General features: G+C 43.1%; 1 protein-coding gene across 1 annotated transcript in view; it reads left to right on the top strand.

Annotated features, from left to right (window-relative positions):
• The window catches only part of CACNA1C (calcium voltage-gated channel subunit alpha1 C), a 458,875-nt gene that overhangs the window by 374,587 nt on the left and 70,624 nt on the right, over window positions 1-13,664 (top strand). Inside the window, exons 22-29 of the mRNA XM_059848110.1 lie at window positions 1,974-2,080; window positions 3,506-3,593; window positions 4,649-4,756; window positions 5,689-5,741; window positions 5,835-5,981; window positions 6,842-7,043; window positions 7,548-7,706; window positions 8,902-9,012. Coding sequence (XP_059704093.1) covers window positions 1,974-2,080; window positions 3,506-3,593; window positions 4,649-4,756; window positions 5,689-5,741; window positions 5,835-5,981; window positions 6,842-7,043; window positions 7,548-7,706; window positions 8,902-9,012 — 975 coding nt within the window. The remainder of the gene's footprint in view (window positions 1-1,973; window positions 2,081-3,505; window positions 3,594-4,648; window positions 4,757-5,688; window positions 5,742-5,834; window positions 5,982-6,841; window positions 7,044-7,547; window positions 7,707-8,901; window positions 9,013-13,664) is intronic.

Below are 13,664 nucleotides of genomic sequence, written 5' to 3'. Positions count from 1 at the left end.
CTTCAGTGGAAGCAGAACTTAACCCAGCCTGGGCCTTCCCAAGGTCCTCCTGTTAACTTCAGTGATTTATGACAACATCCCTGGATATTCTCTAAGTCCAAGTGGGAGAATAGTGCAAGGACCATAAGTTTAAGTCACTAGGAGTTTGGTTTCTCAGTGCATGTTTCTCTGCTGCCTTCACTGAGCACATTGTTTTGCAAAACAGCAAAGTTAATGTAGGTGGTGAAAACAAAACAGTGAATGGCCATGGGATGTTCAAGGCTGCAGAGGAACAAACTTCATCTGCCCCCATGTTGCTTATAAAACACCTGCATTGTGGTGGATGTTGGCAAGGTGACTGCCAAGGATTTTTAACTGGCATCCTAAAAGGCTGTAACTTGTTTTATGCCCCAGGTGGGAGGCAGATACAGATTATACACTCCCTGAGAGTCTCTTCTGAGATGACAAAATCCTTAAATAGGCTTGAGAGAACCACAGTTTGTACTGAACTTAAACTCAGCAGAGCTTCCCCTCCTGATTTCAATGGTGTCTTTCTTTCAAGATTGCCATACAAAATCTAACCAGTAAAGGGCATCTTTACCACCTTTGTTATGGCAAGAACCCCTCCTCCCTTCCCCAACTGAATGTGTCTACAAGTATAAATTCTAAGCCAAGACCAGAGTTTATACTTCCTCCCCCTCTAATTTCTGTCTGATTGATAGTCAGTTCCCTGATGTCATGGATGTTTGGTGAAGAAAATAATTCAATATGCCATGTGCCCTTCCACCTTGCTCTGAATAAAGTTGTCACAGGCTGGAAATTTCCAGCCAATACGCCATCCTGAGCTACTGGTGGGAGCCAGAAAACTCCAGTTTGACTTTCCAGTTCACACTTCTCAGCTGCAAGTCTGGCTACAGCTCAGTCTCATGGTGTCTACCTCAGGTTACTTTAGACACCTAACTTAGATGAGATTCAGAGGTCCAAACTTAGAAGCCTGTATTCCTGGATGGGAATGAGAATTCCTCATGAAGGAACATTAGCACTTGTGGGGATGGGGTTTCTTCAAAGCAGCTACATTAGATCACTCACCAAATCTAAGGTAGGTGGTGCAACTACCCCATCAGCTCACCCTCTTTAACTGTGCCAGGCTCATTAGTCAGTAAGGGAACTCTGTCACTCAACCCAGCTCTGGAGCTGTGACATCCTCCTCAAAGCCAGCAGGCTTTCAATACCCCATCACACCCAGGGAGGGCAGAGCCAACCTTGCAAAATATGTATTTTCCCTCCCTCTGCCCAGTGATGTTGATAATGATTACCTCTACAAAGAAATTACCCTTTTCCAAGGAATACAACCTGGGCTTTGTAAGGAAAACTAAAGGGAAAACGCAACTACATCTAGAGTAAAAATTAATAGGAAAAGGGATGTGGGATTGATCTGAACAGAAGGACCAAGCTGAAGAGAGCAGTAATTCCTCCTGTTGTTTCAGTTCAGCTCTAAAGTATCTTGTCCCTGAGGGATTCTGTTCTTCCTTCATGAAGGGAAGAGCAGCCAACTGTCCACTGCAGCTGGTCTAAGTACTGAAAAGCATTACAGAAGAGCCCATTTTATCTTGTATTTTCTATTCAATTTTGCTAGAGAGGCCTTTATATAATCCAAGTATCCTTTGTCACTGAAGAAAAAGGGAGAAGCATATGATTGCAAAGAGTAGTTTTTGCAAACAGTCATTCTGCTGCTTTGCTAATTCTAAATGTTATGTACCCAGTGCACTTAAAGTGCATCTTTTCCTTGCTGTCTTTAGTTAGGCCTTTCACAGTTATCTTGCTGTCTTTTTCACTCTCTTTTCTTTCCTTTGGGGTCTGGGGGTAAATTGTCTGCCAACAATAGAAATACTGCCCCCTCCCCAGTTATCCACTCTGAGCATAGCCAGGTGGGTTTGGCTCCTGAGCAGCTGCTGATGGCAAAGTGTGTTTGTGTCTCCGTGTGCTCCCTGCAGATGACTGCCTACGGGGCTTTCCTCCACAAGGGCTCCTTCTGCAGGAACTATTTCAACATCTTGGACCTGCTGGTGGTCAGCGTTTCTCTCATCTCCTTTGGGATCCAGTGAGTGAGCTATTTCCAGCTGGCTGGTTTGGGGGGGATTGTAGGGCTGGGCTGGGAGGGATGGCTCAGGCTTGTTGTTTTATCTGGGTAAGATTTTTCTCATGAGCCTGTTGGGGTATTCATGAGGTGTTTTTCTCAGATGGTTCAAGGCCATTAAAATTCATCCTCAAGAGAGGAGGTAGTGACTGGCAAATTCTACTCTGGTGACCTGGAGGGGGGAAATCTTTCAGAAAGAGCAAATGAGAACAAAAAATGGGTGTATTTGGAATCATGACACTTAGCTTTGTTCCAAGGCCTTTGTTTCACTGAATCAGTTCAGGACAGTTCAGTGACTTACAGTTCCCTCCTAGACTTTTCATAACCTCTGGAAAATGAGGTAGATAATGTTTTCCTACTTCCTAAGATGCTGTGAGTCTTAGTCAATGGAAGGCCATCAAGCACTTGAAGAGTTTGGTAAGACTCTTCAGAGTGGTAGTGTCTGTCCTGTCATGATATTTTCCTTTAGTTCAACTGTTAATTTACTTAGCAGTATATAGATTTACTTGACTATGTGTTGAGTAGGAAGTTCCCCTTTTAGTTTCACATCTGGTGAGAAACAAGCTCCCAGTTGTTACCATCATAGGTTAGCAGCTCACATAAGTTGCACACTAAGTCAAGTAGGACAATTTGTTGGGTCCATTGGACTTTCAGTCACAGTCTTAAGAATGGCACAGTTCTTGTTTTGACCTTTCTTTCTTACAGACCTAAGTCAGACTCTTGGTGTGTTAACATTAAAACTGTTCCCAAAATCAGTAGGAGGACATGATGTCATTGAGCACGAGGAAGATTCTCAGCCAGGGTTTAGTCTTGGAAGGGGCAGAGAGCTCTGCTGCAGTAGTTATGTTCAGTACTTAAAAGTGAGCACATAAGTCATCCTAGTCAATTCAGTGGGAGTTTTCACATCCTTAAATTTATGTACACACTTAAATGATTTGTGGGTTCAGGGGCCAGACACACTGTAGGATCAAACTCTAGGTGGATAGTCTACCTTTAATGCTAGAGTGTCCTGGACTTTTCACTCTTCTACAAATATTTCAGTGGAGTGCTTCTTTGAGCCTTATCTGAAAATGCCTTGGTAATGATTACATCTTGGCACAATTTCTATATCATAGATATCTACAGAATCTCTTTTCCCTGCTCTAAAAATACACCTTGCCCGTGTTCCATTCCCCCTCCATTAATAAAGCAGAGATGATGAAATCCAGAACAAGAAACCAGACCTCTGAAGAAAACATCAGAAATTGGTTTCCTGACCCCTGAAGTACCATGGCAGAGTTGAATAAATCCCTTATGCAGTCTCAGGCTATGCAGAATTTCAAAGGTCTGTCCTTGCTGCACACTCCCCATGTTGCTGTATCTCTCAAACCTTGCAATACTTTCCTCCAGGTCCAGTGCCATCAACGTGGTGAAGATCCTGCGTGTTCTGCGGGTCCTCAGGCCACTGAGGGCCATCAACAGAGCCAAAGGACTTAAGGTTAGAAAACTCCCAATGCATTCTATGAACTATAAATTCAGATTATTTCAGGCTTTTGCAGTGGTTCAAGAAATGCTTCAGGAGAATCCCAGTATGGCTGAGGTTGGAAGGGTCCTGCTCAAGCCAGGCCACTGAGAGCAGGTTGCCCAGGCTTTAGAGTACCTCCAAGGAGAGAAACTCCACAACCTCTCTGGATGACCTGTTCTAATGCTCAGTCACCCTGACAGTAGAAGTGCTTCTCAATGTTCAGATAAACCTACGCTGTTTCAATTTGTGCCCCTTGTCCTGTCAGTGGGAACCACTGAAAAGAGTCTGGCTCTGGCTCCTCTGCATCCTTCCTTCAGCCATTAATTTACATTGATCAGATTCCCCTGAGCCTCCTCTCAGATGAACAGACCGAGCTCTCTCAGCCTCTTCTTGTGGGAGAGATGCTCCAATCCCTTAAACCATCTTTGTGGCTCTTTGCTGGACTGGACTTATTCCAGTATGCCCACAGTTCTCTTGTACTGAGGAGCCAGAGCTAGACCCAGTACAACAGGCATAGTCTTACCAGTGCTGAGTAAAGGGGAGGAATCACCCCCTTCAACTTGTTAAAATCTTGCCTAATGCAGCCCAGGAGAGCACTTGCCATCTTTGTAGTGAAGGCTCATATTCAACTTTGTGTCCACCAGGATTGCCAGCTTCTTTTCTGACAAGCTGCTTTTCAGCTGAATGGCCTCATCAGCCTAGAGGTGAAATGATGTGGTTTTCTAGGGTTACAGATGGGCCCACAACCTTTCTGTATTAGATAAACTCCTTCCTATGTGCTGCTGGGTGCCCAGCTATGCAGGAAGTTTCAGAGAGCTGAGTTTTGGTATTTCCTACCCTCTTCTGCCTGCTTCTAAAAGCATAGCAAGGAATTAAATAAGTTGGTCCTCTTTCCTGAGACATTACTTGGATAATGGGTACTGCTTAAATAATTTTTTCTTGTTATTTTTATTCTTGGGCTTCTCCTTCAGCCAGAACATTTGAGAACAACCCCACAAGTGACTTTTGTTCCTCTCTCCCATTTGCAGCACGTGGTGCAGTGCGTGTTTGTCGCCATCCGAACCATCGGGAACATTGTGATTGTCACCACTTTGCTGCAGTTCATGTTTGCCTGCATTGGAGTTCAGCTGTTTAAGGTAAAACCATTGGACCCATTCCTTCATCGACTACATTGGGCTGTACTCAGGGATGGGGAGAAAAACAGCATAAAAAGCCTGAGGAAGGGAAAATGGGTTCTTTTGTGTGTAACAGGCAAGACATTTGGGGCACTGTCAGTGTTACCTGGGCTTCTGCTGCCAGCAGCTCTCCAAAACTGAGGCAGGCATATGCAGAACTCTTGCCCATCATCTGTGATCAGAAGAAATTATCAGTAATGTTGTTCTTCCATAGAGAGCTTTACATTGGCATGACGTGGTCCTGGGAAGGTGAAGGGGGCTGCTCCAAAGCATTGGTCCCTGCAGGCTCTCTACCTCCCACCATGCAGAGGAAGGGGCATACCAGATGACCATGGGGGTTGTTCATTCCCTTCTTTATGCCTGCTTTTATCTCCTTGCCTTTCACCACCCTCCTGACAAATGTTGAGGACATACACATTTGTAGTATTTGTGAGGTGCCCCGGACAGAGGAGGAATTGAGAATCTGTCTCCATGTTCTTAGAAGGATTCTATACTATGCTATATTATACTATACTATACTATACTATACTATACTATACTATACTATACTACACAGAAAGGATACGGCCAGAAGGCTACAAAGAATGATAATCAAAACTTGTGACTCTCTTCCAGAGTCCCAACACAGCCTGTGATTGGTCATTAAATTAAAACAATTCACATGAAACCAATCAAACAATGACCAGTTGATAAACAATATCCAAACCACATTCCAAAGCAGCAAAACACAGGAGAAGTGAATCAGATAATTATTGTTTTCATTTTTCTCGGAGGCTTCTCAGCTTCCCAGGAGAAGAAATTCTGGCAAAGGGATTTTTCCAGAAAATATGATGGTGACAGACATAAAAGTACTGTACAAGCAGAAGCTTCATTCCTCTTTCTTCCTTTCCTAGGGCAAGCTGTACAGCTGCACTGACAGCTCCAAGCAGACAGAAGCAGAATGCAGGTGGGTCTGAGCTTTTCCAATCCCTGCCCCTGGCCACTGGCAGTGCCTGGCAGTGCAGGTGTGCCACGTTGTGTGTGCCCTCTCCCCCCACAGAGGGTACTACATCACCTACAAGGATGGGGAGGTCAGCCAGCCCATGATACAGCCCCGAAGCTGGGAGAACAGCAAGTTTGACTTCGACAACGTCCTGACTGCCATGATGGCCCTCTTCACCGTCTCCACCTTTGAGGGCTGGCCAGAGTGAGTGTTTCTGGGACCAGTGCAACACTAGCAATGCCCTCATTCATTTCAAAAGAGAAAATTCAAAGGCAGAGCATAGTCTTTCCCTTTCTAGGTATTTAAAGAAGTCCAGAGTTTTAAATATAGCAATAGTATCAGTGCAGTATTATGTACTTTGTAAATTCCTCAGGGCCTACAGGGATTTCTCTTACTGTACTTGTAAACAGTGTAATGCACTGTCTCTAGTTCTTAGAAGATGATTTTCATTGGTAGCAGTGATACCTGTACTTGTTACCATTATTATATGTATAAATGAATGCAAAATGCATGTCAGGTCCTTTCCAGCATTGAGGTGTCAGTCTCCCCGTGGAGCAGGCAGGGCAGTATGAAACACTTCCTCTGCAGTACTGGCACACATGGGGTGTTTGTCCAGACCCTGCTGTCTGTGCCACCTGAGCTGGGGACTCCCACAGAGTCACTCAGGGTGACATGGACATGCAGGGGGCTGACCCTGACTTGCGTCACCTGGTGATGCCAACAGCAGCATTAACAACTGTTGACTCCTGGGATCCCCTTTTCTCACAGAACTCAGTTCCCAATAACTCTGTTGGGACTCTCCTGTCTTTTGTTAACTGAAGAGCATGATTTTGTTCAGCTATGAAGACATTTCACCCTTGAACAGGTTCAAACGTAGAATTAGTAAGAGCCAGGTCTTCTCCTTTGCAAACTTTGCACTCAGATCAGTGCAAGTCTGACATCTCTGAGCAAATTAATTTCAATACAAGTGGAAGAAAATTACAAAGTTAAACTTTATAACATCACCTATAAGGCCTCAAGGCAGTTGCAGATTTTCTCTGCATTTGGCTCCTGTTTGCTTTCAGGTTGCTGTATAGGTCCATTGATTCCCACATGGAGGATGTGGGACCCATCTATAATCACAGGGTTGAGATCTCCATCTTCTTTATTATCTACATCATCATCATTGCTTTCTTCATGATGAACATCTTCGTTGGTTTCGTCATCGTCACATTTCAGGAACAAGGAGAACAAGAGTACAAGAACTGTGAGCTGGACAAAAACCAGGTAATTTACAACACCCTGCTGTCAACAAAGGTAGAAAATGCATTGAGAATAAGCTTTTAATAGATAAAGGCATACATAGAGGAAAATGTTAAGCTTGGCAGCAGATGCACGCAGAGAGGAAAACGTTTAGCTTGCCAATAAGATAGATCTGTAAGCTGGCTTTGCTGACATCTTTTAGGAGCCAGGTAGAAAAAATATCTTGCTCTAAGATTTGCTCAAGGGACAATTACTTAAAAATGTTTGCTGTACCATTTGTTTCACTGAGATTAGATGAACACAACAGCAGTGTCTGGCCAAAGCAAATGGCCAAAGTAATTGCATGTAGAACTCTTTAACAGGTAGAATGTGCACATTCACATTGTAACCTAACAGAAATTCTTCTACTAAGCTTTTTCATTTCAGAAAAAAACTTGAAACATATTGTATTTTTAATTACATTTGAAGGTAGCTGACCACCCTGATATTTTGGGTTTGAGTTTTAAATGTCCCCTGCCTCTCCCACAGCGCCAGTGTGTAGAGTATGCCCTGAAAGCCCGGCCCCTGCGGAGATACATCCCTAAAAACCAGTACCAGTACAAAGTTTGGTATGTGGTCAACTCCACCTATTTTGAATACCTGATGTTCGTTCTGATCCTGCTGAACACCATCTGCCTGGCCATGCAAGTAAGTGAGCAAGCAGAAAACCTCTAGGTGATGAAGTTGTAGACTTTGTTGGGGGAAATGCACAAATGGCTGAGGTTGAGACCTACTTTCACCTTCACACCATGTGTTGAGGGAGAGGGACAAGCACATAAAAAAAAAAACTTTGTACCCTGTTCACTTCTGATGACATGTAGTTGAAATATGGAATCTAACTCTCCCTCTTCCTGCTAATATCCGACACTTTCAACAATTCTGTTTTAACCCCTTAAAAACAAATTTCTCGTTTCTAAACAGAGTCCTGCAAGTACTAGAGCCTTTCAAGAAAAATGTTGAAAAGGTCTCAATACTGTATTTTTCTTGGCCTTTCATTCAGCTGCAGCTGAATTGTTTTATCTGAAACTGCTTTGAATAAATCACCCTGTGCCCATACAAGTCATGAAAATCCATCCCAACTGCTTGAAGTTTATTAAAGTTAAGCAACTACAAATGGGGTCTTGTAAGATGAACTGGAAGGTGACCTTAGAATAAGGCAGTGCAATGAGTTCAAGTATCATGATCTGGAAACAAGGATATGAAAAGTGAGGTGGCAACACTTGCAGAAAATACTGCCTGAATTAATCAATAGAAGATGGAGAGTAACTTCATAAGATCTTAATAAAGTTAAGTGAATGGGCAGCATGATTGCAAATTTAATTCAGAGTTGACAAATGCAAGATAATGCATATGGGAAAGATTTTATTTGAGCTGCTCATGTACTTTGTAGAATCCTGAATTTAGTGTAATTACTTGGGGAATGGTTTGTTATCATTATGAGGACAGCTCAGTGAAACCCCTGCTCTCTGTGCAGTCACAATCAAACAAAAAAATAATCCAAGTGTGAGGGAAGGCTGAGAAAAAACACAATTGAAGATTGTATTGTAACATTGTGCAAATTTATAATGAGCCCTGAATTTGAATGGTAAGTATGATTTTGGTAACCACTCCTCAAAAAGATTCTTCTAAAAAGAGGAGATCAAGAGCCAGGTGGCAAAAATGGATAGAGGCATTATGAGTGCTTCTGTATGAAGGGAAATGGGAATTCCTAATTGAAAAAATGAAACATGCTGGGGTCTTCCTAAGAGAACCTTGGCATGAAGGGAGACTGGGAGGGGCCCTATGTATTCCTGACTGCTGGCACATCCTATCCTCACACTCCTGCTGGGATGCTCTTTTTCAGCACTATGGTCAGAGCTGCATGTTCAAGGAAGCCATGAACATCCTCAACATGCTCTTCACTGGGCTCTTCACTGTGGAGATGGTCCTGAAATTAATTGCCTTCAAACCCAAGGTAGGTGCAGGAGGAGTAGATTTCCCTGGCCTCTGTGTGTGTGTGCATGTGTGCGGGGCAGCTGTGAGGAGAAGGAGGAGGTGAAACTTTCTCATCTATTACCCCACCAAGAACTGAGCTGGACAGTTGCTCTCTGGATTGGAGTCTCACTTATATTTAATAACATTTTTGCTGGAGAGTAGACACACTTAAAAAAACCAAAAAAAACCAAAAAAAGTGAAAAAAGCAACACCTGCTAATAGACATGGTTCCTAGTTTTCATTAAGTTATCACAGTGACACTCTGCTAAGGCTGTAACATGTCTTCCATTCTGAATGTTATTCTAATGCTCTCTCTCTGACTTTCCTTATATAATTTAAAAATAGCATCTCATGATTAGTCTCCTGACCCAAGTGAAGTTAATCAAGCATGACTCATTTTGAGTTATGAGCTTTGGAAAAAAATGTTTCTTCTGGGAGGGCTACATCTCAGTGATGGTTTGGATTGCTCTGGTTTTGAATTTAATACTTCATTGATATTATTCAGTACCCCAGCAGGTCCTGTCTGAAAGTATTGTCCTGTGCATTGGGCCATGATATTATGCTAGTTTAGCTGCACTGTGGGGTATGATTAGAACCTCCAAGCTCTTCTAGTTAAGTTCTCACAGCTGCTGCAGGACAAGGGCAAAGATCCTGACCTCACAGAATTACCCAAGACTTTCTTCTGGAGGGGTTTAAATTCAGTGATGTGTCACAAAAAGTTGAATCCAGATACCTAAATATAGGTCCCTCATGTAATTTCATATCTTCAGTGGTACCTTGAAGCATGGGGCTGTGTCTTGAAGGATGCTTTGAAACATTGTGGAGATGGTCAAGATGCTCTCTGAAGGATCAGTTATGAATTGGTGAAAATGAGAATATTTATGTCTGGCAGTCATGCTTGTCCTTCATGTTAAAGTTAAGGGATGAGAGAACTTAGCTCCTCCCAGGTGTAATCTAACATCTTCCTCATCCTCACTTCAGAAACTTTGCTCTCCATTTCTACTGAATTTGGCCTTATTTTTTTCTTTTCAACGCCATGGTGACTTTATTCCCACCCAGCTTCTCTCTTTCTTCCACACTTTCAGGACTTCTTCTTGTAATAGTCACAATTTTATTTTTCACCCAAGCCCAATATCACTATCCTATCTTGGATGTAGTTCTCTTGTAATTTAGGAGCATCTTGGTAGTCCTGTTGAAGACCGGGTTTTGGAGTTTTTTTGTGAGATCCCAAATACTGTCTTGAGAAATTTAGAAGCATCATTATCTGTTTCAGCAGAGATTTTAATTTTCAGCAGAGATCTACCTTTGATTTTTGAGACTTCACCATGTCTGTTAGTGGGCAAATTTTCTGTCATTCATAAAAGTTTTATCTGCACACCATGTACCCAGAAGTGCATCTCACAGGCTTTATAATGTTCTTCTGATTTTGCAGTTCTGCTTCACAGGAGATTCTTAGATTTCAAGAAGATGAATTTGGTTCAGAACATTTAGGGGAGAAGTTCAGCCAGGTCAAATACTGAGTTCTGTACATGTACAAGGAAGGCTTTACCTGACATGGTTGCTTCCAACAGTAAGGAAATGGCATTGATGATGGTGCAAGTACTTTCTCATTCCTGTGGTTTACTTTCCTCTGTTCAATCTCCTTTTCAAGTTTTCCTGCTCAAAGAAATACTAAAAAATATCAGCTGAGGGTAAGCAAGTGTCTGTGGATGGCAAAACATTGAAACAGATTTCCTAAAGTAATTGTGGAATCTTTATAGTTTGAGGATTTAGAATTAAGCTGGGGGAATCTTTAAATTAAGAGAGTTTAGGAATCGATGATCTGAATTGAGACAGGCAAATGGAATAGACCTCAGCCCAAATTTCCATGATTCTGTAATCTCCAAACTAAATCCCCAGCTGCTAAACTATAGTAAAAGTGAGAGTTTATCACAAGAATAGTAGAGTCTTAATGAAGTCTTTCAAGCTAGGACTCAGACAACAACCTCAGTGAAAGAATAGCCAGCACTAACAACAAATGTTTCAAATCCTGGTCTGGCCTGTATGCCAAAGATGGTACTAACTCATACCTCTATTTTAATTAAATACCTTAATGAAAGAAGCCCCAACTTTTAAAAATTGAAGAATTACAGGGAAGAAAAACAGGACTGACCTTGTGAAAACAACTAACACAGCAAAAAGACTTTCCTCCTGCAGCATATTCACACTGAATTATGTTAAGTACCAGTTCAGTGACTCGGGTTTGGAAACACCAAATTCCTTGTGTAACTTGTCATTGCTATGTACAAGGATTTGGCTGCAGCCTTCATTCCCTGTTCTCCAAAGAAGGCAACCCCTTCTTCCACATGACCACTGGGACTGATGTGGACCAGCACTGGTGAGCACTGTCTGCTTCTCTTCAGGTTGCACAGCAGTACTGCAGATGAACTTGCCTAGAATGTGATCTGAAGTGGGAGTTTCCAGCTTGGAGAAAGTAGTTACCTCCATCTTCCGCTTGGCTAGACCTTGTGGCCAAACTACATTTGCAGATGGAAGTTGTCCCCAGGAACACCAACTGGGAAAGACTAAAAGCATTTCTTTGTCACCTGGGAGAACATCATTACCTATGCCCTCTAGCCAACCAAGTCCCCCCGGCAAAGAAATGAGATGCTGAGTGTTATTAGTGTTTCCCAGATGGGAAATGGCAAGATGAAATGCTCATCTCTGCTGCAGAAAGATTTGTCTGTCATTTCCTGAGCAGTAAAACACAAACCAGCCTTTGTTTAAGCTGCTTTGTCTCATTTTGAATTTTTGCCCAAACATCACTCTTTTCTGTGAGAAGAATACCCTAAAATAAAAGAGCTGTAAGCTTTATGACTGACAACAAGACAGGAGGAAACTTGGTTAGCTGAAGGTGTTGTGTTCTGATGACAAGCCCCAGGAGAATGTTGCAGAACAGAACTGAGCACAGAATTGAAGCTGCCAACATTCAGTCTGTTTTCTCCTTTTTTTGGGTGCTTAACCCAGTTGTGGATGCAGCAGCTTAACCTTCAACTGCAGCAAGACAAGCAGGAATTGAGTTGTGGCTCTGAAGCAGCCACCACAGAACTCTCCCTTGCACAGCCACTTCCTAAAGGCACCTTGGAATTAAGGGTCTGCAGCAGCAGCAGCAACAGAGGGGTGAGGCTTTCTCCATCTGCACAAGGTGGAACCAGCTGCTGTTTATTCATACCTTCACCAGGGAGAGTTGGAAAGGGAACTAGGACAGATTCCCTGAGGTATTGGGAGCTCCTACAGTGCTACCTTCTCACAGAAGTCACCCCAGGGATGTGCCCATGTGGAACAGCTTTAGGGGAAGCCCAATCTGCAGAGCTCCTGCTGATGCCCATGGAGTGGCATCCACGATTACAGACACACAGATTCAGCTGGAAAAATGGGTTGGGAAATCATCAAGATCGTTCAAGATCATTAAGTCCAGCTGTTAATCTACCATTGCCAAGGTCCACTAAATACAATGCACACCAGTGCTATTGAGAATTACCTGCATAACAACAGAAAAGGCAGCAGCCTGACTGAATAGGTTTTTTTTTACTGTATCCCTTTTTTATTTCTTCATTTCCATTCTGTGAGATGTTCTCCTGACTCTCTGCTCTTGGTAGTAGAGGTGAAAAAAGCAAACACAATCAGTTGCAGAGATAAGGAGCAGGTTCATGCATGTGCCTGTCTACAAAGAACCAGCATGGATAACTCAGCCCTGCCCCTATTTCTTGTGGTGGGAGCAAGGCTCTACTTATTGAAAGGCCAGCTGCAGGAATAAGGAGCCAAGTCCAAGTCAGGGCTCGTCTCCTAACACTTACAGAAAGTATGTGAAGGGAGTAGGAAGACAAGGGCTTTCCTAACTAAACATACTGTTACTGCTGTGATTGGTTGCTCTGGTCAGCAAGTCCCTTTGAAACTTGTCCTTTTTGCTGGCCATCCTCTGTGAGCAGTGTTTTGGTTTGCTTGGTCTCCTGGAGGCTGTAGAGAAGAGGGGTACATCAGCTGGAGCAGCTGCTGCTGTGGCACAGTAAGTGCATGCCAGGCTGGGACAAGGCTTCTGAGAACCCTGTGTGTTTGTGTGACACTTCTTTGGTGCAGAGGGTCACTTACCCCATTTTTTTGCAGGGTTAATCTCTGTGTCAGACACAGCTCATCCATGTCTGCAGTTTTGTCAGGAGGGTGTGCTAACAGTGAGCTCGAGCAATTTGGGATGATTAGGGGTGCTGATAAAGAAAACATCCACTACATGCCCTACATCTCCTTACAGAGAATTAATGTGCTGCTCTGAAGCAAAACTCTCAAATGGACCTCAGTGCTTGTTTTGGCTGATGCTCATAAACTGATTCAAGACTAGTCACTTCAAAGAGACAGACAGTCTAAAAGTAATGCTGTTGAGCCAAGGCCTTTTGCTGCTTTGTTTTTCTAATTTTATAAATTCTCCAGCCAGTCTGCTGAGCTATTTTCCAATTCCTGCATGGAGAAAGCTGCTGCTGCTTCAGGCTTTTTCCAGAGAAAACTACTGAGGGGAATGAGGTGCTGTGCTGTCTGTGGTGCTCACAGCTACCACTGTTCCAGCTTCTTAAAGAAGAAATCCCCACAAGAACCAGTCCAGGA

Source organism: Haemorhous mexicanus, chromosome 5 (genome assembly GCF_027477595.1).
Source record: "Haemorhous mexicanus isolate bHaeMex1 chromosome 5, bHaeMex1.pri, whole genome shotgun sequence".
Classification (NCBI taxonomy): Eukaryota; Metazoa; Chordata; class Aves; order Passeriformes; family Fringillidae; genus Haemorhous; species Haemorhous mexicanus.
Note: the sequence above shows the minus strand (reverse complement) of the source record. Positions and strands in the feature narration are given on the sequence as shown.